At 34.2% G+C, this 22,650-nt stretch overlaps 1 protein-coding gene across 1 annotated transcript in view; it reads left to right on the top strand.

The window, feature by feature from the left end:
• SNTG2 (syntrophin gamma 2) overlaps positions 1-22,650 on the top strand; it is a 139,416-nt gene that overhangs the window by 91,348 nt on the left and 25,418 nt on the right. Inside the window, exons 13-15 of the mRNA XM_052701721.1 lie at positions 5,800-5,916; positions 12,914-12,985; positions 17,456-17,665. Of these exons, the coding sequence (XP_052557681.1) occupies positions 5,800-5,916; positions 12,914-12,985; positions 17,456-17,665 (399 nt within the window). The remainder of the gene's footprint in view (positions 1-5,799; positions 5,917-12,913; positions 12,986-17,455; positions 17,666-22,650) is intronic.

Below are 22,650 nucleotides of genomic sequence, written 5' to 3'. Positions count from 1 at the left end.
CACTAAGTTATCTCAAGATGTACTTGTCTTTGCTTTCTTAGTTTTGTATTGTTTTGTGATGCATCAGAGAACAACACTGATTCTTGATCTGCAGGCCAAGCTGGCATCTGTAGTAGGTTCTTATCTCACTTTAATAATACAAGTGTACCCATCTGTTTTGACTTTTCATACATCAGAGATCTACTTGACTTTCTTTATTTCCCTCTTGACTGTTAGGCTTCATTTGTCTTTTGTAACAATTTAACAATAAGTACTATATACAAAAGGTACTGATGGATTTATTAAATGTAACACATTAAGTTTGCAGTCATTACTGCATTGAGATGTCTTATTGCTGTAGGAAAATAATAAGCATAAAGTTCCATTTATCTGCTAGAATTGGATTACATTTTGTTACTGACTTGTTAAGTCTCCTCATAATGAGTGCTGTTGTTCATTTTGTTTCTACAGGAGCTTTTCTTATTCATATTAGATCACAGTAGAAACTTGATAATACGTTGATGATCTGTGCGTAATTTTCCATACAGAATCAGATAGTAGTCTTAAATTGATTATGTAGTATGGAAATAGAATGGTGAAAGTTGTCCTGAGAATGGTATAGTTCATAGTATAATGCCTAATTACTCACTGAAAATTCCAATGTCAGAATTCAGTCCAAATAACAGAACTTTTTTTGTGTGTGTATTTCCATTTGAAAAAAATGCATTTTTAAAAATATATATATGTATGCAGAAGTTAAGCAAACACTGATTATGATAAAGGAAATTCTATTTTCCTTCTTTAATTTTAAAAACTTTTTTTTTTCTTCTTATCATGGAATCATAGAATGGTTTGGGTTGGAAGGAACCACAAACTCCAACCCCCTACCACATGCAGGGCTGCCAACCTCCATATCTACTACTAGACCAGGCTGCCCAGAGCCCCATCCAGTCTAGCCTTGAACACCTCCAGGGATGGGGCAAGCATACATTTGGTATCTTCTTTATGTTTTTTTTCCTCCCAGATATTTTTACCATGTTTTCCCCTTCATATACCTGTATAGTGTGCTTTTGTTTTGTTCTCTCCATTTTAATTTTCTGTTTTGTCATATTCCTGTATTTTATATTCAGTAGGAAGAAAAACCTAAACTGCTTAGTATCTTTTCTATTGTCTTTTTCAATCTTGTAATTTAAAAGATTTTTTATGGGTGTTTTATTCTTTTAAAATAACATTGAGCAGTAGCACATCCTGTTTTTGTGTATATATATATTTATTTTCTTTTGTAAGACACAAATTAGCAGGCTGTTTTTTTCTTATTTCTACTATGAAGTATATAATTATTTCCTTCTTCCACAAGCTATGAGGACAAAGCTCAGTAAAGGTTCCTAAGGGAATAAAGAGTGAAGAACTGTTGATCATTTTCTGATATTTCTTGGGAATTATAATGACATTTAGAAACAAAGAAAGTTCTCAATGTTTTTAATGGTTCTAGTATAATGTTTGTTTTGATCATACATTGTTTGCTGTTTTTTTTATTTTTATATAAGTTCTTCCTGAAACTGAAGTTTTGTAAGTTGTTTCCACTAAGCAGACTAAATAGAGAGCAATGTATTTGAAATGTAACTGAAGTAGTAGTGTTTAGTTTTTGAGGAAGTATAGGTTACCTTATTCCATACTGATGTATTTTTTCATAAGAATTTAGATGAATGAGAAGTTAAATACAATATTAGAATGTTGTAATAGTTCGGTGAATCTTTCCCTCGGAAAAAGGTTGAATTCTCCCAGAATCTAATTCAGAGGATGTGTTATTGTATTATTTATTGTATTATTCATTTTTGTCTGAGGTTGAAAGAGATTCTACAAGCGACCCTTGGGACAGCTTAACATTCACTTTATGGATGTTAGTAGCTAAGAAAACCACCTCTTTCATGTGAAGAATCAACTTTAAAGCTGATTCTGATCTATTGCAGGAAGACTGATCACAGTATTGTGTGACTAATAAAAATAATAATGCAGTTCCATTTCAGCAAAAAACTTAGAGCACATGCCCAAAAGTATGTCTGCAGCTAATAAAAAAATGCATTCTGTGTTGATAGCTAAATACATTTTCAAGAGAATTACATAGAAGATTAAGTGCTACACTAAATCATGGCTATAATGTTTGGCACTGCTACCAACGTCTTGCAGTCATAGATAAGAATACAAGAGTAACAGAGTCTTCATACAAAATCTATAAAGTAAGTAAAGGATATTCCCATTTCATAGATGGAAAATTTTGGCAAAAAGAACATGTTCATTGCAAAGAAATCTTTTACTTCAAGTTAGAGAAATTCAGTACCCTTTCTCTAAGTGTAAGAAAGTCAAAAGAAGGTTATGGTTGATTTTTGCATTACGGTTGGTACATAAGAACTATGCTTACAGGCCAAGTTTTGGTTCCTGTCAACTAGATGAATCAAGTTAAAAATTTTATTTTCAGTAACAGAAAATGACACACAGTTTGAAGTGAAAATACACCTGACAAATGGAGTTGCAGTTTTCAGATACCATCCTGCCCTGAGTTTCAGCTAAGAACTTCTAAGAAATTCTGATCTAGTCCATAAAATGTAAATTTTTGGCTTGTTGCTAGATATATCATTATATTTTTCAATATGAGTCATGTAATTGGTTTAATATTGGTGCTTGTTGAATGGCCTGGTCAAGCTGAAGACTTTATCCACGACTATGTTTTTATATTTGACACTGTGGAATTCTTTTGCAAATGCTGTTTTAAAAGATGATGATTCTGATGGCAGTGATGATAATGATAAATGAAAAACAATAGTGAGCTAAATCTGTTATTTCTCAATGTAGTCAGTAAATTATTTAGTAGTTATACAGATTAATGAATTGCATGCATTTGCAAGTCAGCAATCATGAATTTCAGCATGTAAAGGAGAATAACGTATTGTTTGGATCCTGCGATTTGGACACAGTTGTTTTTTCTCAGGATTCTCAGGATTATTTCATATTATATTATCATGATGATAAAAGCAATATTTAACTGGCAGAGCACAGAGGGTCGTTGTTGGCAGTGCAGAGTCTGGTTTGAGACCTGTAACCAGCGGTGTTCCTAAGGGGTCAGTGCTGGGTCCAGTCTTGTTCAACATCTTCATCAATGACCTTGATGAGGGGATAGTGGCCACCCTCAGCAAGTTTGATGATAGAATGAAGCTGGGAGGATTGGCTGACGCGCCTGAAGGCCATGCTGCAATTCAGCAAGACCTGGACAGGCTGGAGAGCTGGGCAGAAAAAAAACGGATGAGGTTTAACAGAAGCAAGTGTAGAGTCTTGCATCTGGGGAGGAATAATTGCATGCACCAATACAGGTTGGGGGATGACCTGCTGGAGGGGAGCTCTGCAGAGAGGGACCTGGGTGTCCTGGTGGACGACAGGTTGGCCATTGAGCCAGCAGTGTGCCCTTGTGGCCAAAAGGGCCAATGGCATCCTGGGGTGCATTAAAAAGAGCGTGGCCAGCAGGTCGAGGGAGGTGATCCTCCCCCTCTACTCTGCCCTGGTAAGGCCTCATCTGGAGTACTGCATCCAGTTCTGGGCTCCCCAGTACAAAAAAGACAGGGATCTTTTGGAAAGAGTCCAGTGGAGGGCCATGAAGATGGTGAAGGGCCTGGAGCATCTCTCCTATGAGGAAAGGCTGAGTGAACTGGGTCTGTTCAGCCTTGAGAGAAGAAAACTGAGAGGGGACCTGATCCAGGTCTATAAATATCTAAGGTGTGGGGGGCAGAGTGGTGAGGCCGAACTGTTTTCAGCAGTGAGTGGAGACAGGACAAGGGGAAACGGCCGGAAACTGCAGCATAGGAAGTTCTGCACAAATGTGCGCAAGAACTTCTTTACAGTGAGGTGACGGAGCACTGGAACAGGCTGCCCAGGGAGGTGGTGGAGTCTCCTTCTCTGGAGATGTTCAAGACCTGCCTGGACGCCTACCTGTGCGACCTGGTTTAGGGAACCTGCTTTGGCAGGGGGGATGGACACGATGATCTCTGGAGGTCCCTTCCAACCCATGCAATTCTGATTCTGTGATTTCTTATAGTTTGGAGTGATTTATCAGTGATACCGGGGCATATTTTGCTAAAATGTTAAAGTATCTGAACATTTTGTTACTAAACCTTTATTGTTACTAAACCTTTACTGACTAGTACAGAGGCAACATTCTGATGAGAGTTACTGGATTTACACAATAGCAAAGTGAGAATTGTAAAGAGTGTTATATTTATCATGTTATTTCGTAGAACTTTTTAAAACATTAACATTGGAGCTCAGAAGAGTATAGTAGACACAGTCATAATCAACATATTGATCTATATTATTATTCCTAAACAATTTGATACCTAAAAGCTATTAGTTCGATATAATAAATAACTAGAAAAATAAATATGTGAAATCGTGAAATATGTGATACAAAACTGTGAATGTATTTCTATACTGTTAATTGTTCCCTATCATTTTTTCAACTTTTTTTGCTCTAATAGCAGTAGCTGCATATACACACACCAAATTTTCAATAAAAAATGCATTTTTGAGTTGTTTGGAGTTGTTTTTTTTTGTTTGTTTGTTTTAGTTATTGGTTTTGTTTTTGTTTTATAATGTATCCATAGAACAAATGCTGAGGCTTTCATGTGATTTAATGAATACTTTTTCCAGTCTTTATTTCCACTGACTTCCAGCAGTGTTCCATAGAGTCAGAATATTCACAAGCGTTACGATATTTCTGCCCCTGTATTTTTGTATTTTTCATAAGTGTATCCTTAATTGAAAATGAGAAAAGATTTCAGCAGTAGCTAAATATCCAGGTTGGTCGATCTAGGGTAACCTGTTTCAAGGGTAATATGCTCCTCTTAAACACTTCAGCTTTCATTTTGTGTACATTTAGGTTGTCATTTTTCATGAGAAATTACATTCATTATATTCTAATGCCACAATATGGCATTATTCCTTCAGAAATTTGCATTTCCCTCAGAAAGGAAGGCTGTGCTCCTACTTAATTTTATGTTTTCTTAAGATTAATCTGTCTGAAATATAAAGAAACATATTGTAATACTGTTAGAGAAAACTTCTTTAATTGATGAAGTTGACATTTAATTCCAGCAGAATATAAATCACTATCATGAGATAAAACGTATATAAACACCGTAAGACAATTAGTGTGACAGAGACCCTTTGTTAACAATGACATATGTAAGCATACAGAAAGCTATTAGATTTCAGATAACTCTAGTGACTTACTCAGATGTATTTTATAGGTTTAAGGTTTGAAATTCTATTATGTCCAAGATTTGACTGCTCTATATGTAGGTTTATAGACTGCTGGCTGGACTGTTTCAGTACACCTTTCTGCTGGCTCAAGTGGAACACATATATTGACTTTTAAAATGGTAACTATGGACCTCATAGTGTAGACAGATTCACTGTCTTGGAGCACTTGATTTTATGAAAATTACTTTTTTTTTTTCCTGTGAAATCCACCTTTTCTCATTAGTTGTTGTAGACAGACAGTATATACGGATCTGTTAATTTCACTACCTGGGTTGGAGCAAGATTCAGACAACTTGCACTGAAAAAATTAAGCTTCTTTGAGGGCTTTTGACCTGATTTGTCTTTTTTACATGATTAAGAGGCTCAAGAGTGTGATAGTGATAGGAAGGAAAGCATGAAGAAAATGATAGATTCTCACTAAGATGACCACTTTTCCTTGTGGAAAGATTTAACCTATTCAGATATACCATTGAAAAACATAGATCCTTGATCTTCAATTATTTTCTTTTACAGGTCATTCATATGGGATGGGTACATGAGAGACTTGAAGGAACTGATTCATCTCAGCTCTACAAATTCAAGTTTCTAGCACTGAGGGGTTCATCCTTCTATATTTTCAGTACTCCACCGGTAAAAAAAATATATAGTATGTTTTGCAACAGTTCCATTGTAAATGGAAACCTATTTGTTATTATCTGAGTTTGCTTTTTGTTACCAAGTGAATGTCAGATGAGATTTCAAAAGAAGTTAAAGCTGTAAACTCCACTTAATTTTAATGAGCTTTAGCTACTTAACCTCTTTCAAGGTCTTCTGAAAATATATCATGTCTGGATAGCTCAAAGAATTCCCAATAGGAAATGTAGTGGTTTTACTTTTTAAAGGTTTTAAGATCAATTTTTCTTCAGCTAGTTACAGCCAACATTTTTAATTAAACTTTTCTTTAGTTTTCATAGATGTAATGAGTCTCTAGTCACTCTTTTCTTAAAGAGAAGATACATCCATACTAACAGTAGATGGATCTGGATCTTGTATACAGGCAAGGGGTTGATGTGTTACTTTTCACATAGTCTATTTTAATCTTTTCCTTCCAGAGTGCCATTGCTTTAAACAAATCAAAAGAACAGTATGTGAAATTAGAATCAATTTCAATTAAATAGCTTTATTCTGTTGCTCATAAGGTAGTTCAATTTCCAGTTTCTTCAGCTGATCCAGTGAAAATCTCATTGCATACTACTGTGCTATCTAATTTACCTTACTTAAGTATGTACTCTTCAACCTTATAGGCTGAAACTATCAGTAACATTTTCTCTTGACTGAAATTCTAAATCTAGGAATTTCTATTAAATTCAATCCTTTTTTTTCTTTTTAATGATCAAGTAATAGGACTCTTTAAAATGCAAAAGCACATCTTAGGAAAAGTTGTGAAGTTTTTTTCTTTATTTCTTTATTTTTTGCCCATATGTTATGTCAATGAAAGAATTTTCATTTGATTTCTACAATCCATTTAAAGAGCAAAAATCACACAAAACCTTAAACTAATATGAAATGTGAAAATGTTAAGCAGGTTTTTTGTCTTAAAAAAAAGAAAAAAAAAGCACACATTTCTTGCATATTGACTTAGCACCGGTCTATTTATGGAGAACTGGAGTGTGATTGCTTTTTTTCCCTCTTTCCATCATTTACTGAAGTGTCTTAACCTATGAGTTTTCTTGATTTTGCTTTACCTAATCCTTCTCCAGGTGGGGGTTAGTGAGTGATAAGCAGAATGGGTACTAAGGTGGGGTCAATCCATCAAAGTGTGGTGGGATAGACCGTGAGTGGAGAGACCCTCCCCTGCCAAACCCTGTTCCCACCACCCCCAAGCAGCTGCCAGTCAATACTGCACCCAGACACCAGTTCTCTAACACATCCCAGGTTTATAGCTGGAAACATAGGTCTCCAAACAAAACCATGCAGAGAACTACTTCACCATTTTTAGAGATATTCAATTGTACTTCTCTTATTATTTCTTCTACAGTTTTGCTTTTTTTTATTATTATGAATGAAAGATTAAATATGGGATTATTCTGTCACAAAAATAAAATATTTTAACTTGTCTGATCTTTACAAGATAAGAGTTTCTGATTATGTTTTATTTCAGAGATGTTGCTCTGATTGTATTGCTGTTTGTGTGCTGAATCAATGTAGTGAATCACTGTGGTTTATGCAGAGTAGAGGATGTGCAAATCGTATAGTTTAGTAATAATGCCTTTACTCATAAGTTTTCAACTGATTGTGAAAGGATCTGGTATGATTTTTACTCTTTTCCTTCTTGTGTAGGGGATCGTGAGTGGAAATACAGCTGCTAACTCTCTTTAAGAATTTTCATTTTTTTAAGGATGAGAAACGTGGTTATCCCTGCACAAAAATCAAGAGAAGCATAGACCAAATGTCAATTCTATAATCTGAAAGAATCTATCAAATGTAGTATTCTATTTATAACCTGTTTCAACAGTGGCTCAGATGGTTCTTCTAAAAATATGGAAGCATCATAATAAAAATAAATGTCAAGAAAATGTTGCTTATGAGAGAATGTTTTTTATGCATCATCTATGTGGATCATCTAAAACTTGCAGACTTAGTTTACAGATTGCTATAATTGAAATGTGACATACTTCTGAAAATGCACATATGAACAATACCATGGCACGAACAGAAATTATTCTTTTGGAAGGGCTAATATACAAGCAGTATTTTAATTCATTCTAAAAAAAATCTGATAAATTTCTGCCAATTTTCATATCTTGAAAAGGTTCTGAATTTATACCCTGGAAGAAATGGAAGCATCATTCAAATTTGTCACTTAAAATATATATATATAATTTTTTATTTCCACAAAATGGAAATTATTTCTTCTTATTGAATATGTGATAAATGTATGGGTAGACAGAACTGACTGATTTTTTATGTCTTACTTATGGTTTAGTATTGTGTTTAAAATTCAAGTTTTAAGAAAGCTATTCCTTTGGAGTTGTGTTGCCCTTAATTACAAAACTTACAAAAATTTCCATGTCTTTATCACTGTGGTTAAATAGGACTGAAATTAGACAGCTGGGCAATCTCTGAATTTCCTGCTTATAGTTTTCAGGAAAAGAATAAATGCAACAGTGGCCTGAGAGTAACAGAAAAAAAAAGAAAAAAGAAAAAAATGAAAGAAAAAAAAAAAAGCTATTAAACTAATGTACTGTATTTTATCTGATCATCTTTGAAAAACATTGCAGAGAATCATTCATAATTTAGCAGCATTTTGTATGTAAGAGAGAATTGCCATGTCATTTCAAAATATTTGTGAATGCATGTTATATATAATGCCAATATGAATTAACAAGAAACAGGTGGCAATGAGTTGTGGGGCATAGACTTCACTATGGATGCTTCTGGTTAACTTTCTAATTCTTATTTTTTGTCTTCACTTCCTTGCTAGGATCTGACTGCTATTTGGCATGTGTTTTGTAGCATCTAGTTTTAGTTGGTTTAGACATCTTTAGGAATCTTATACTGCTGTATCACAGTTCATCTCAAGACCATTTTTTTCATGTGTAATTTTTTTTTTAATCTGTTCATAATTTTTAAGAGTTATATTTGGCTAATTTTTTCCCATTGTTAAAGAGGGCAGTGAAATAAACTACCATCAACCCAGAAGTATTTCAGCTTTTACCTCTACAATTTTGTTATTCTGGGTGGATTGAATGCTTTTGAAAAGTGATACTCTTTTAAATGCAGCCCATTATTTTCTGTACGCATAGTGTAATCTTTAGTGCTGATGTATGAATAAACAAGCAAATCTTTTGTGATTGGTTTCACAAAATTTCACTACAGAATTTATTTAGATAATAAGTGTTCCTCCAGTTTGCTGCTTACTACCTGTATGTGGAATATGCATTTAATTTATTTTCTCTATCCTATTTTAAATTGTAACTGTTTTTTAAGAAAAAAAATATCATGCATACATCTAAACCAAAGTATATTTGGAATATTTGCTGAGATTACTTGATTTAACTAATTAAAACCAGAAGATTTGAATAGCTTGGTGTAGTTTCTGAAGTCCACTGTGGTGCTTGTTTAGGAAACATGAGGTGCTTACAAGCAACTCACACTAAAAAGTACTTAATTGAATAATTAGCATTTTTGTAACTGTTTTTATTGTAAGTGTTACTGTTTATTGTGTTTATTTCAGTCTCCCATGGTCTTAAAATTTTAACTTATGATTCCTATTTTTGTATCCTACTTCATGTTTATTATCTCTTTGGTCCTCTGAGTGTTTTGATTCTTTCCAGATTTACTAGTTGACTAGAATTATATAATCATTTGTGATCATGTGCAGCCACTGACAACAGCATTTTAAATTTAAGCATACTACAGTAGTTCTATAGTGGAAACCATATTAATGTCAGCTGTCTCTTTGGGTTCCCGTATCTCTTTGTTGTTTCCATTCCGTAAGATTTCTCAACATGTCATTTATGTTGTACTGGTGACCTTGCACACCGTGCTGTTCAGATTGTTTCACTTGGCTTTAGATATGATGGTCTTTTTTTGACGTACGCAGAAAAAGAAAATCCTGGCTTATACAGGTGCTGGTTGTGATCTATGATTACTAGCTATCTCTGCTGAAAATATCATAATAGGTTACAGAGAGTCAAAAGATGAAAGAAATTCAAAGGTATTAAGGAAAAAACAGAAGTATTCAGAAAAAAATTCAATAGCACAGCAGTTTCACCATTTCCCATCATTGGTGGCACAAAAGTATTACAGCAATCCAAATTAATCTACAGGAATAATAATTAAAAAAAAAAAAAAAAAAAGAAGCAAATGTAAGCCATATCTCACCTGTTCTTGATTATAGAACATGTCACTGAATTATGTTTCATAAACATCAGATCAAATAGTGAACTAAACACCATTTTAGGCTGTAAATCTTATTTTGTAAGAAGCATGAAGATCCCCTTTGAGGGTCGACAATGGTACGCTAAAGCTTGTTCTATTTATCACATAAGCATAGAATGGTTTGGGTTGGAACAGATCTCAGAGATCACCTAGTTCTCTCACTCCCATGTCATGGGCAGGATTGCCAACCACTAAATCAGACACTTTTATTTTTGAACGGAGTTTTCCCAGAGCCCCATCCAATCTGGCCTCTAATTATTTTATTTTACTTAATGATTTTATATTCATATCAGCTGTCAAACTAAAAAATATTTCCATACGGTAAGGATCAAGAAAAGGTGTACAGTACTAGTGTAAGTGAACATATTAAAAAGTGTAATGTTTATTTTTGAATTAGCTTTACAATTCCTCAATTCCAATTGTTTCTAATCTTTTGTGATTTCTTACTCTTAGCAAAAAGCAAACTTGAAATAAAATATTGAATAGACCTTACGTGAAGGAAAAGATTAATGGAAAAATAAAAATTAGTGATGTATGACTAAAAAATCCTACATCTTATGAAGTGATGAGATGACGAGTATAGTATCTAAAAATGCTTTAAAATAATTTTCTAAGACAATTATGTTTAGATTTAAATCTGGCAAATTTCCTTCTGGTATTATTGAGTACTTTGAAAGTTATTGTTAAGTAATGGTTTGAGATTTAATTCGTAAGGAGAAACTGCTCATTATATATCAGAATGAAAAAGTACATAGTGTATTTGCATATTTTACTGCATGCATTGTATTCAAGTGATTCTTCCCACTTGACTACTAAAATATATAAGTTTCACAATGAGAACCCTAAAGTATGACTCTCTTTATATCCTGGAAATAAGTGGTGGCAGAACTTGAGGTCTTCAGTTCCTTTTGCAGTACATGATTCATCTGAACTAAATCCAATCATCTAGAAGTTAAAGATCTACTATGAATTTGTTATAAACTTTCTTTCAATGACTGAAGATAAAAAGAATTTCCAAGGTCTGTTCATCAATCTTATGGAAGGGAGCTGTAAGGGCTGGAAGAAACCTCTGCTTTTGTTTTCTTCTTTCCCAGTTAACAAAAATTAAAATTAAATTTCTAAGAATTTGGTTTTATGTTTTTTAAGATGTTATTAACAATCAAACTAGATACCACCTCTGTCTAAATTTAGATGAGATAATTGCCATCTTCAGAATTCAAGTAAATTCTAAAACAGTGCTTTGAAAAGCATATGAAAGAGGACTAATGGTAATGTTCATTAGTTCAAATTAATGTGAAAAAAACATAAGCAGATAAGATTAGACAGAAACTAGCTCTGAGTTTACCTTACTCTTCCAAGGGCCCTCAGAGAAATACAGTTTGATAACCGGTAGAAGTCACAACAATTGTCTTCGGTGTTGTTGTGATGTGATAAAGTGATATCATCATGGTATTACAACACAATTTCTGAACCTTTGAGATTTAGAGTCCGTGAAGATGATCCCATTGAAAGGAAAAATATAAATCATGTTCATGTGAAACAACATGAACAAGATTCATGTACTATAGCTGAAATTCATGCTATTATATACCCTGAAATAATCACATAAAGAATTTCACCATTCTTTCCTGGTTAACTTCTATTCATAGAAGCGAGGTGATTTGTAGACACATTTTGTTATAGCTAATACTTTGAGAGAGTGAATCTGCTCTCTTCCTTTGGAAAGTGAGGGAGGGGAAACAAACCAAGCTACATCTTCCCTGGCATTTTAAGGCATCCAACCTGTTAGAACAGTTACCAAAACACTGATTTGCTTGTGCTAAAAGCTTCAGGGTTCAGTTAACTCAAATTCTTTATAAATCTATATAGATATTCCTATTAATTTAGAATTTTTTTTTAATTTAGAAAGTTAGAATTTTGTGCTAAAACATGTAATTAAAACAATGTGTATTTCCCTGATATTTTTCATGCCTGGGTTCTCTTTTCCTTATGCTATCTAGGCTAGATTCTGTTTTTAATAGAAAATAGATTAGCACAGTATGTCATGACCTAGTCTTAAGGAAAAGTCTTCACCTATCATTCCAACTGTCAAATTTGAATAGCCTATAATGTGAACAAGATAAAACAACAAAAACAAAAGAAAACAAAATCCAGTTATTAGTATTCATTGTTATGTGCGCAGCTGACAAGCTTTTTAATTTCAAATATTGTAATCTCTGTAGTTTCTGTTTTTAATATAAATATTAAGATAATGGTGCCCTACCGTATGTCAACTCAAACCTGTATTTAGGACCACATCTTGGTCTGCTGATGCTAAGGTTTTTATTAAATTGAGATATGGAGCAGAATGCCTTTGTGTTTGAGAAGGTTCTCTATGCTAGCACAGTGAAAAATAAATATTATTATGTACCTCACCACAGAGATTACAAAAAGGTTTCCATCATGCTGTAGTAACAATGGAAAAGAAATCTCTCTAATTATATCATATATTTTAATTATAGTAAAACTCACGTAGATACTGTTTCTGGAAGAAACTGAATGCTATTTGACAGTATTTTTAAATGCTAGATATTAAATGTAGTTAACATTTGCTTATATTTAAAGATAGAATAATGATTGGTGAAATCTATATATTTTTTTTCATTTTTAAATGATTTTAGAATGAAGAAGAATTTGTTCTTAATATTGTATTTTGATATTATAGGTAAGCACACTAGACTGGGTACGAGCTGAAAAAATGTATAACCTCTGTGAGGTTCTATTTAAAATTCACAAGGTAGGTTTCCGAACAATTACAATTATATTATACAGTAAAGAAAGCTTGCCTCTTCCTGTTGATGTTGAGATCAGTTTAATCTCATTTAGGGGTAGCTGACATTCAAGTAGCTTATTTGTTGTAATAAAACCTTTTTGCAATGACTGTTGCAGTATAATTGAATCTGGAAAACAGATTAAGGTCCAAGTAGGCAAATTCCTTAAGTTCTCCTAAACTGAAGAGTATTTTCTTTCCATGTGAGAATCAGACATGAAATGCTGATGATCAGCTAATCATAATGGAATCAGATAATGTTATTTTCCTAGTAGCTTAGATTTTTTAAGTGAATGTATTGAAGAATGTTTTCTACATGAAAATGCTTTTATTTGAGTAATAAGAACTATACAATTCTGCCATTCTTAGATCATTCATAATTTGATAACATTATAGTTGTTTTTAACCATAAAAGGGGCAGTGATGTCCATTTGTGTACCATAAATTTCTTTATTTTTTCCACCATCTAGACATAGTGTCATATTTCTGTTTAGCTTGTAGCAAGGAAGGCTTTAGAACAAACTCTACTGGTCTGTTTAAATAGTTGACTTACAAAAGATATTTTTTAAGTAGTTGCATCAGATAAGTTAGTATAGTTCACTACTGAATAATCAAAAAGAACTTTGCAGGCAAGATAGAGCTAGATGAAAGATATTCCTAAGAAAGTAAAACTGAAAACTTTCTCAAGGAATAAACAAGAAAATCCTTTCCCATGAGATGCTGTTTCATTGAAAAATTCCAAACAAGCTCTAGTTCTCACCAGCTGCTGTCCTTCCCTCTGATGTTCCTCCTTTGAGCATGTACTCATGTTGTGGAGAAGGAATGTTGCTGTGTTACTGGTGCAGATCCTGGCTTAGCAATGCTACCAAGGGAGAGCTCCTTAGTTGATGGAGTACTTCTTGTGGATGCTTTTCTATCAGAACACAGTTAACTGGGACAGTGTACAGAAGCAAAGACCTGACAATAACACTCCACCCTGTACAGCAAAAAGGGTGTTGTTACCTGTTTCATTAAAGGACCAAATTGTTTGGAGAATGGAATGATGGAGTTTCCATGTCCTGGCTGCTCAAATTGCTTGTCCCAAACTGACTTTCCACAGCAGTGATATATTTCCTACATCTATTTTGAGGATTGTAATTTAAAAATAAATAAATAGTAAACATGATGAAGTTACAAACAGAGTAAGAAGCACACAGACAAAAACAAACAAGCAAAAACAAAATAAAAAAAAAAAACAAACAATAGCTCTCAGCCTTGCACTGACATCTCCCTTTTAGAGTTGTGTCAGCTCCGTTAACTGGCTGGTAAAAGAACCTGATGTCAGATGCCTGTTTTGCAGCTGTAAGTGAAAATTCCAGCCCATCAGTGTTTGCTTTTATACTCTAGGAAGCCTACTTTTACTGAGCAGGAGGGGATGATTCCCTTTTCTGACAGAAGTGAGAGAGGGAAGGGTCTTGGCCAGTGCCTTACCAAGAGCCTGACACTCTTGGAGTTGCAGACCTGAGCTGAGCTCCAGAGCACAGGCACTCATCCAGGAGCTCAGTACTTCTTTTGTGGATGTAGCGTTAATGTAGATTAATGTGACCGTGACTGATCATGGGTATGTGCGGAAAGATCCTGACCATCACCGAGACAGCAGCAAAGAGCAGAGAATCTGACCCTGATTTTTGATTCTGTCTTATTAGGTTTTCTTAAAATTTACATTTTCCAGGTAGATAATTTGGGCAACAACAAAACAAATACTCATACTTTTTGAAAAGATTTTTCTCCAGTGTGGGTTTTGCTTTTGATTTTTCTCCTTCAAATATCGCTACCGATTTGAAAGCCACCCCTTTTTAATTTCAAAGATAGTTTATCCTTAAATCACGTTCTGTGGTACTTTTTCATTAAGAAAAGGAAATGGGAAGTAAACTACCAAAGATTCAACCCTTTAATGTTCTTGACATTTTAATAAATTAATGTTTAATTGCTAGTCTTCATGAATACATTAACTAAAGTGCAAAAGCTCAAGTTCAGCACTTTAACCTCTTTTCTGTTGATCCTTTGATATGAATGATGATGAGGCAAACTGAACAAATCCAAAAAGATGGAAAAAATCTTAAGAGATTAGAGTTCCTACATTATAGACTGAAAGGTGGAGTTTATGTTGTAAAAAATACAGATTGGGAGAGTGTTTTTAAGGATTTTCAGGAGCTGGTTAGAACTACTGCAAAGCCATGATGGAGAGTGCTTTTCTATTTTTAAGAGAAGGTGCACTTGTTACTCAACTGTAAGCGTCTCACCTGTGTTCATTAAGCAAAAAGAGTTAAAAATGGAAAATAAGCATCCAATATGGGAAGGGCACTTTTAACCGTTTTGCTGTATTTTAGGATGGTGTGTGTATACATGCATATAAATACATATTTTAATTCACATAGATATGAAAATATGTTAATTAGCATTCATATACATGAACAATTAACAGTAACAGGCAGGTGACTGAAAATGTGATCCCACTTATGTATATGTCCTAAATTTATAAATTTATAAATTTATATATATGTCCTAAACTTTCTTCATACTTTGTATTTACTGGAACTGTTAATGAAAAGCAGTATATAACATTATATGTGTTTTTAAAAGTAACCTGCATTAAAGATGTTTGATTTTCTTTTATTGCATAGTATTTCACACATCACATTTCTAAGTACAAAAAGATGAAACAAAAATATTTTAGTCTAACAGCCACGATGAGTACTATTCATTGGGTAGTACTGAAGTAGATGTAGGCTTATTACTTGTTACTCCATGTGTACTTAATATGAGATGATATGCACTTATTTTATTCAGGTTCTTTTTTGCCAGTGCAAACAAGCATTGGAAAGTAGTTTTGAACTGCATAAAGACAAAAAACTCTCCTATGCCAGCTGTAGGGCCTTTTTTGACAGCAAAATCTCATGTACCCTGGTACAATTATGTATTACCTCAGAGGTATGCCCTCAAATATCCATAATTTAACAGATAGGCAAGTAAATTGGATAAGTTTAGATATGCCAGCTTAACGTTATTCAGTAATTCACCTATATGAACAAAATATTCAGTATGAGTTATTTTGATCCTGTTTATGAATACGAGAGCAGTACACAAGGAAGATTATACTGCTGAATCATTTGTTTCCTCTACTTTTTATTACTGAAACTGGATCTTCACTGCTGTCCTGCAAAGTTGTTTGTGCATCTAGAACAGAAAGGATGCAAAACCCTGTGCTTTTAAACATTTGTCTTACATATAGCAAAGTATTTTAGGTGACAAGGCTCAGATCCCAGTTGTTTGCTTGTTTTTATGTCTACGGAATTTCCAGTCTCTGGTAGGCTCTGATATACTGTTGGAACCTTTGGAAAAAATAAATTTGAAGTCTAAAGAATCTTTTACTGTGAGATTCCAGGACTTAGGTGCCATTACAGAGCTACATTCTGATCTTTTCAAAGCCAGTTATGTCCACTCCAGCGTTACTGCTTTTGCCTCGGATCTGCTTGACCTGAGTCAGCTCTCTCAAACTTGATGTGGATTGCTAGAGAAATAAAATTCTGATTGCAAGTGATTTTATAAGATGAGAAAAAAGATTCCATTCGTAAATTCTTTCATGGTTTTTCAATCTTTTCTGCTCCATATCGTTATAGAGAAATGGAGATGGGAAAAGGCCCTGATAAATAGAAATTAAAATATATAAATATATATATGGAAAATCAATCATTGAAAGTACTCAATTGTAAAAGCTTTTAATTTAGTTTTGTTTTTCTCTATGCTAGTCACTTTTAATATTTGAGAAGTTTCACATGACATTTTGTTTTCAGTGAAAAGCTTTCTTTTACAAGGATTTTTGTTATGATAAAAGTGAAAATTTTGTGAAATTTTTCATCTTCTTCATCCTGAAGATGGTGGCAGTATCCCATTTCACTCCCTTTGTTGTAGCAGAGCAGCAATGGAAGCTATTAGAGGATATTAGAAAGTTCAGGTCATCATTCCCTGAATGACCCTTTGTGTACTTGGTGGAGTATTACATTCCTGAGTGTTCAGGAAATTGAAATCCAGTTAGAATGCATTAGCTATATTCATCAGTAAGACTTATGGACGGCTCTTGAAGTGCATTCAAACAAATAAGAAATTTTGTTTCTTCTCACTGTAAACAATGTATTGTACAAACTCCTTTTAAATTGTGAATGCGTTGCTTAGATAAGTTTGACAGTAATTTTGAACTACTGAAGTAGTATGATACAAGGTTACATGAATTAGAACCAATTAGAGAATTTTGGAAATATTGCTTAATTGTCAGAATGTTTCTTCAAAATAATTATTAACTTAATAACAACATATCCAAGTACTCACTGCTTACAAAAGACAATGTTGCTTTAACTGTTTTGCTAGATGAAGAATCACATACTGAAACATATCTTTCAGCTCTGGCTTGCTGATGATTGTTGGCTACAAGCAAACTTGTATTTTGGTATTCATCAGGACTTCGATTTCGAAGACCACAGGCCCTATTGTTTCAGTGTTATGGTTGGACATGGCAAGAGTCATTGTTTCAATGTAGAGCTGGGCAGCGAGTTGGCAGTTTGGGAGAAATCATTTCAAAGAGCAATTTTCTTGGAAGTTCAAAGAACTGGGGTAAGTAATGAATAATTTAAATCCTGGAGCCTGGAATAAGTATAAGATATATTTAGATGATATATATGCTCAATAATTGCATGAGATTGATGACTCCATTAATGAGGATCTGAATACATTTTAATGCATAGAAGGGTTCTGAAAGCTTCGTAAGAGCAATATTGATCTGTCCATGCCCATGTAATAACAATCTTTGAGTATATAATGTCTGGAAATTAGAATTTTCAAATGTATGAATTCACCTTGATTAAAAAAACTGGAAATGAATGCATTTTACTACTGAAATACAATTTTTTTTTTTTTTTTTTTTTTTTTTTTTTTTTTGTGGAGGTTCTTTTAAACTACTTTAAACATTTTCTTCCATAAAGCTTAATTCTACTTGCCTAAATTGAATTTAAAATTTGTTGCTTTACATTATGGTTCTATTTTACAAAATATAGATTGTTTGCTTTTATGACATAAATTGAAAATTAGGGCTGACTTTCTTAACATTGGAAAAAATTTGAAGAATCAGAGTAGAAGAGGAAAGTTAATCACATTAATTCTTAAATTCATCAAAAAACACAATAGATTATTACTTTTTACTGCCTTGTAAAATTCTCTAAACCAAATTACTTTTTAGACCTGAGTGTGCACTCCTTCTTAGATAGCTTGATGTTTAACATCAATGTAGCTGGTATATCTGCATAAATGTATGTCTATTAACATGGTGCTGACTACATTTCCATTAGAATCGGTGAGGTTAGATCAGCGAGATAAGAAAGTCACGTCATAGAATCATAGAATGGTTTAATTTGGAAAGGACCATAAAGAACATCTAATTCCAACCCCGCTGTCATGGGCAGGGTTGCCACCCACTAGGACTGCTGAGGGCCCCATCCAACAGTCTTGAACACTTCCAGGGATAGGGCATCCACAGTTTCTCTGGGCAGCCTTTACCAGTGCCTCACCACCCCTGAGTAAAGAATTTTTTCCTAACATGTAGCCAGCCCCAATAAACTTGTAGTCTCTATCTGCTCTTGAGAGGGATTTTCTTCCTTTGAATCCCACCTAGAGATTCAGACATGAGAGGTGTGGGAAACATGATAGCCAGTGAAGATTGAAGCAGGGAACTCTGCCTTTTCCAAATCTGTCGAAGCCAATTCTCCCTTCTCATTTCTCTGAAGGTACACTTTTCTTTGCCTCTTCTCTTCTGCCTTGTCTCTTCTGACAAGTATACCTATAGAATCCCTTGTTATTTTTCACATCCCTTGCCAAATGCAGTTCCATCTATACCTTGGCTTTCCAGATCCCATCTCTGCATGTCCAGATGGCATTCGTGCATTCATCTGAAGCCACATATCCCTGCTGCCTCTGCCTCTGTATTTTCTTATCCCTCAATTTAACCAGCAGGTCCTTGCTCAACCATTCTGGTTTCCTGCCTCTTTTGCTTGATTTCTTATGCTGGTGGATGGAGAGCTCTTGTCTCTTGTGCTCTCAGAAGGGTTTCCTTAAAGAGCTGGCAATGGTACTCCATTCCTACGTCCCTAAGTACAGTTTTCCTGTGGATCTCTCCAATAATTCCTTAAATAATAATTAAGCTGGAAATTCTCCCTTCTTAAGAGTTTTCACTCCATTTGATAGAGCAAATTCTCAGCTACAAAGCACTGATTTTTTAATATGGTCACCACCAGTAGCTATGCATTTTCAATAGCAGTTATCAAGAACCTGCATGCCACATGTAAAAATCTACACCAACAGAGGTGACCTACTCTTGGTGTCAGCACTGCTAAAACGCATCACCCACCACTTCACTGTGCTCTTCACTGTACTATTACACAGATAATTTTTTCCAGAATGTGTGGAGTCAAGCAAACTAGACTAGTGGTTTGATAAAATATGGATTAAGAGTATTGGCCTTCTCCAGTCATAAACATATTTACATTATTTAGACCAAATGAAAGCTTGATCTGATATATGCTGATTGATAGGCACCAGACAACCTAAAGATGTTTGCACAAGAAAGAGCAGTGGATCCCAGCATTGCATTAACACAGTATTCAAGAAATGGGACTCCTAGCACAGTTGTTGAATCAGCTCTTCTAAACTTCCAAGTCTCTGGAATCATAAAGAGAGTTTCAAGTACTCTCATAGAACACTTCCAAATGTCTCTTTGGACTGATGGGTTGTCAAAAATGATTATGTGTTATGGTGATGCTGTCTATTCTGCTCCTCTGAAAAGGAATACAGCTCTTCAAAAAAAAAAAAAAAAAAAAAAAAAAAAAAAGAAAGGATTCTTCCTGAAAAGCTACTGGGCATCAAGGAGGGATTCGTGCTGAGTAGTGCTGAGTATGCATAAAATATTTTTGTACATGAAATCTTCAAATAATTATGATACATGTCTTTAAACAACATATAAAATACCCTACTTAGCATGCATAAAAAAACAGATAATATGTCGTTAAAATTAAGTGCAATAAGTTTGGAGATTAACTTGTTCTGTCACTGATTCAATTTCTGAAGAGTTTATTGTTAAATCTCAAAACTTCTTCTATTGCATTCTAACAATCTCAACATTTAGAGATGTTTGTTTGCTTATGCAATGACCTTTTGTCATTTTAATCCAACAAAATGGTAAACCAGTAGCTACTAAATACATTAATATTTCATCCAGCCGTGGTTTAACCTCTTTGGAACCTCCATTAGAGGCACTCAATTAAAATCATGATTACAATGCTTAGGTCTCCATGTGTGTATTCTCAAAATAATTTTCTTCCTCAGTTGTATATATTCATGTTTGCTGAAAACCTCATTGTCAGTAGAATATAAAGTGGTGTGGTTACTCTCCAGCACTGGAAAATCTTTTTGACCCCATTATTCTTTTTCTTCCTTCAGAACATAAATTCTGCATGTCCTGGTTTTCAGATAGATGTTAAGAGCAGCATGAGCTGCAAATCAATATTACGTAATATTAGGGCCTTTTAAATTTTTTCATTGGCAATGCTATTTTTAACTGTATCCTCTATGTCTTGTTTTTGATACTTTCATACAAATGGTATTTCTGACAGGTTAACCTGTCTTTAGTTTATGAAAAGAAATCTTAATGTTCTATGATATATTCAGAGAAATTATATCTTAAACATTTTTTAATAGCTGTTTTAAGTGATAGGAAGAATGTAATAAAGTAGGAAGAAATTCCTCTCACAACATCCCTTCCTCTTCAGCTGTCTTAAAGACATATTTCAGGCTGCAAATACATACAAACAGGAGCCTACCACAAAACTGTGAAATTAAGTGATCATAAATAAATTAATCTATTTGCAGTGCTAGCAGGTGAAATTCTTTTAATTCCTTGTGTAGAGATATCTGTGTTTTCTTCCTAGAAAAAGTATTGTAATTGACAGCATAACTTGGACGGATGGGGGCATTAGAAATGCAGCAAAAGTAGGGAAATAGGAAGTTGGAAGGCAGAAAAAGCACTGTTAAGAAATATTTTCCTGAGATTGGTGATAAAAATAATCTTTGCAGTGGATAAAGGTAGATTGTGACATTTTCTCAATCACAACTAGAAATTCATCACTCACAAATTCCAGCAAGCAAGCCTCCAAGCTGATATCCTGTTCTTCTAAGAGGAAAGGCTGAGGAAACTGGTCCTGTTTAGCTTGGAGAAGAGAAGGTTCCAGGAAAACCTCACAGTGGTCTTCTAATACTTGAAGGGAGCGTATAAACAGGAGAGGGAATGGCTGTTTCTGAGGGTGGATAGTGATAGGACAAAGGGGAATGGTTTTAAACTGAGACAGGGGAGGCTTAGGTTAAAAATTAGGAGGAAGTTTTTCACCCAGATGGTGATGATACACTGGAACAGGTTGCCCAAGGATGTTGTGGATGCCCCATCCCTGGAGGCATTCAAGGCCAGGCTGGATGTGGCTCTGGGCAGCCTGGTCTGCTGGTTGGCAACCCTGCACATAGCAGGGGGGTTGGAACTAGCTGATCATTGTCGTTCTTTTCAACCCAGGCCATTCTATGATTCTATGATCCTCAGCAGTGGAGAACTCTGTCAGATGAAATCATTTTTCTTTTATCTTTTTTTTTTTTTTTTTTTTTTTGTAGTCTTCAAAAATAAAATTCTATCGCTTTTACTAGATTTCTTACTAATTCTTTGACACGTCAGGATAGGTGTGCATTAGTTGAGGACAAGAATATGAGTGTATCCCCACACATAAGGGATAACGAGTAACATTCATGTTTCTGAAATGATACAGTTTCCTCTTGTCAGAGAAATGCATTAAAAATAACATGACAATAAACATTTTTCTTGTACATGATGTAATATTTCACATAAATCCATGCAATGTGAATAATGTTTGGAAATCCCAAAATGCTTTTTCTTCATAGTGAGATTCTTAATGTTGAAGCGTAAGTTAGACTGGCTCCTTGGGACTCAGAAGTAGTTGCTGATTATGTTTGTTCCTGGATAAATGCAAGAATGATTATTGGGAAGAATTGTGCACACAAACCCAGAGTTTTATTTCTGTAAGAGTCCTACTTGAAGCTTTCTACTTTCTTCAAAAAAATATTGTATTACTAAAACTCCATGAGTAAAATTCTTTTAAAAAGTAGCAATGCTTAAAACAGATGCAATTAATCCATTATTTTTCTGTTCTGTAAGCAACAATGAATTCCATTTCAATACTGGTGTGTTATGCCAATCTCTATTTTCATCTGTGATTATGAGCAGTGTTCCACAGTTATGAAAGATGACAGGCATGAAAGTGGCATGTATTGCAGTATCATTAGTTCACGACCTTCCTACTTCCATGCTTTAACATTTTCCTCCATTTACTGTATATTCTTAAGGATGATGAATCTACAACTACTCTATTGATGGTTAAAGCAAAGCAAAACAAACAAACTAAAAGTCATTTCTAACCTAAGTTGCCTTCCATGAAACAAAAAGTGTTTGTTGTATAAATGAGGAATTAATATGAGCAGCTCTAATTCCTACT

The sequence above is a fragment of the Tympanuchus pallidicinctus genome, unplaced genomic scaffold (assembly GCF_026119805.1).
Source record: "Tympanuchus pallidicinctus isolate F22 unplaced genomic scaffold, pur_lepc_1.0 scaffold1, whole genome shotgun sequence".
Classification (NCBI taxonomy): Eukaryota; Metazoa; Chordata; class Aves; order Galliformes; family Phasianidae; genus Tympanuchus; species Tympanuchus pallidicinctus.
The sequence above is the reverse complement of the archived record's forward strand: the minus strand, read 5'-3'. Positions and strand labels throughout refer to the sequence as shown.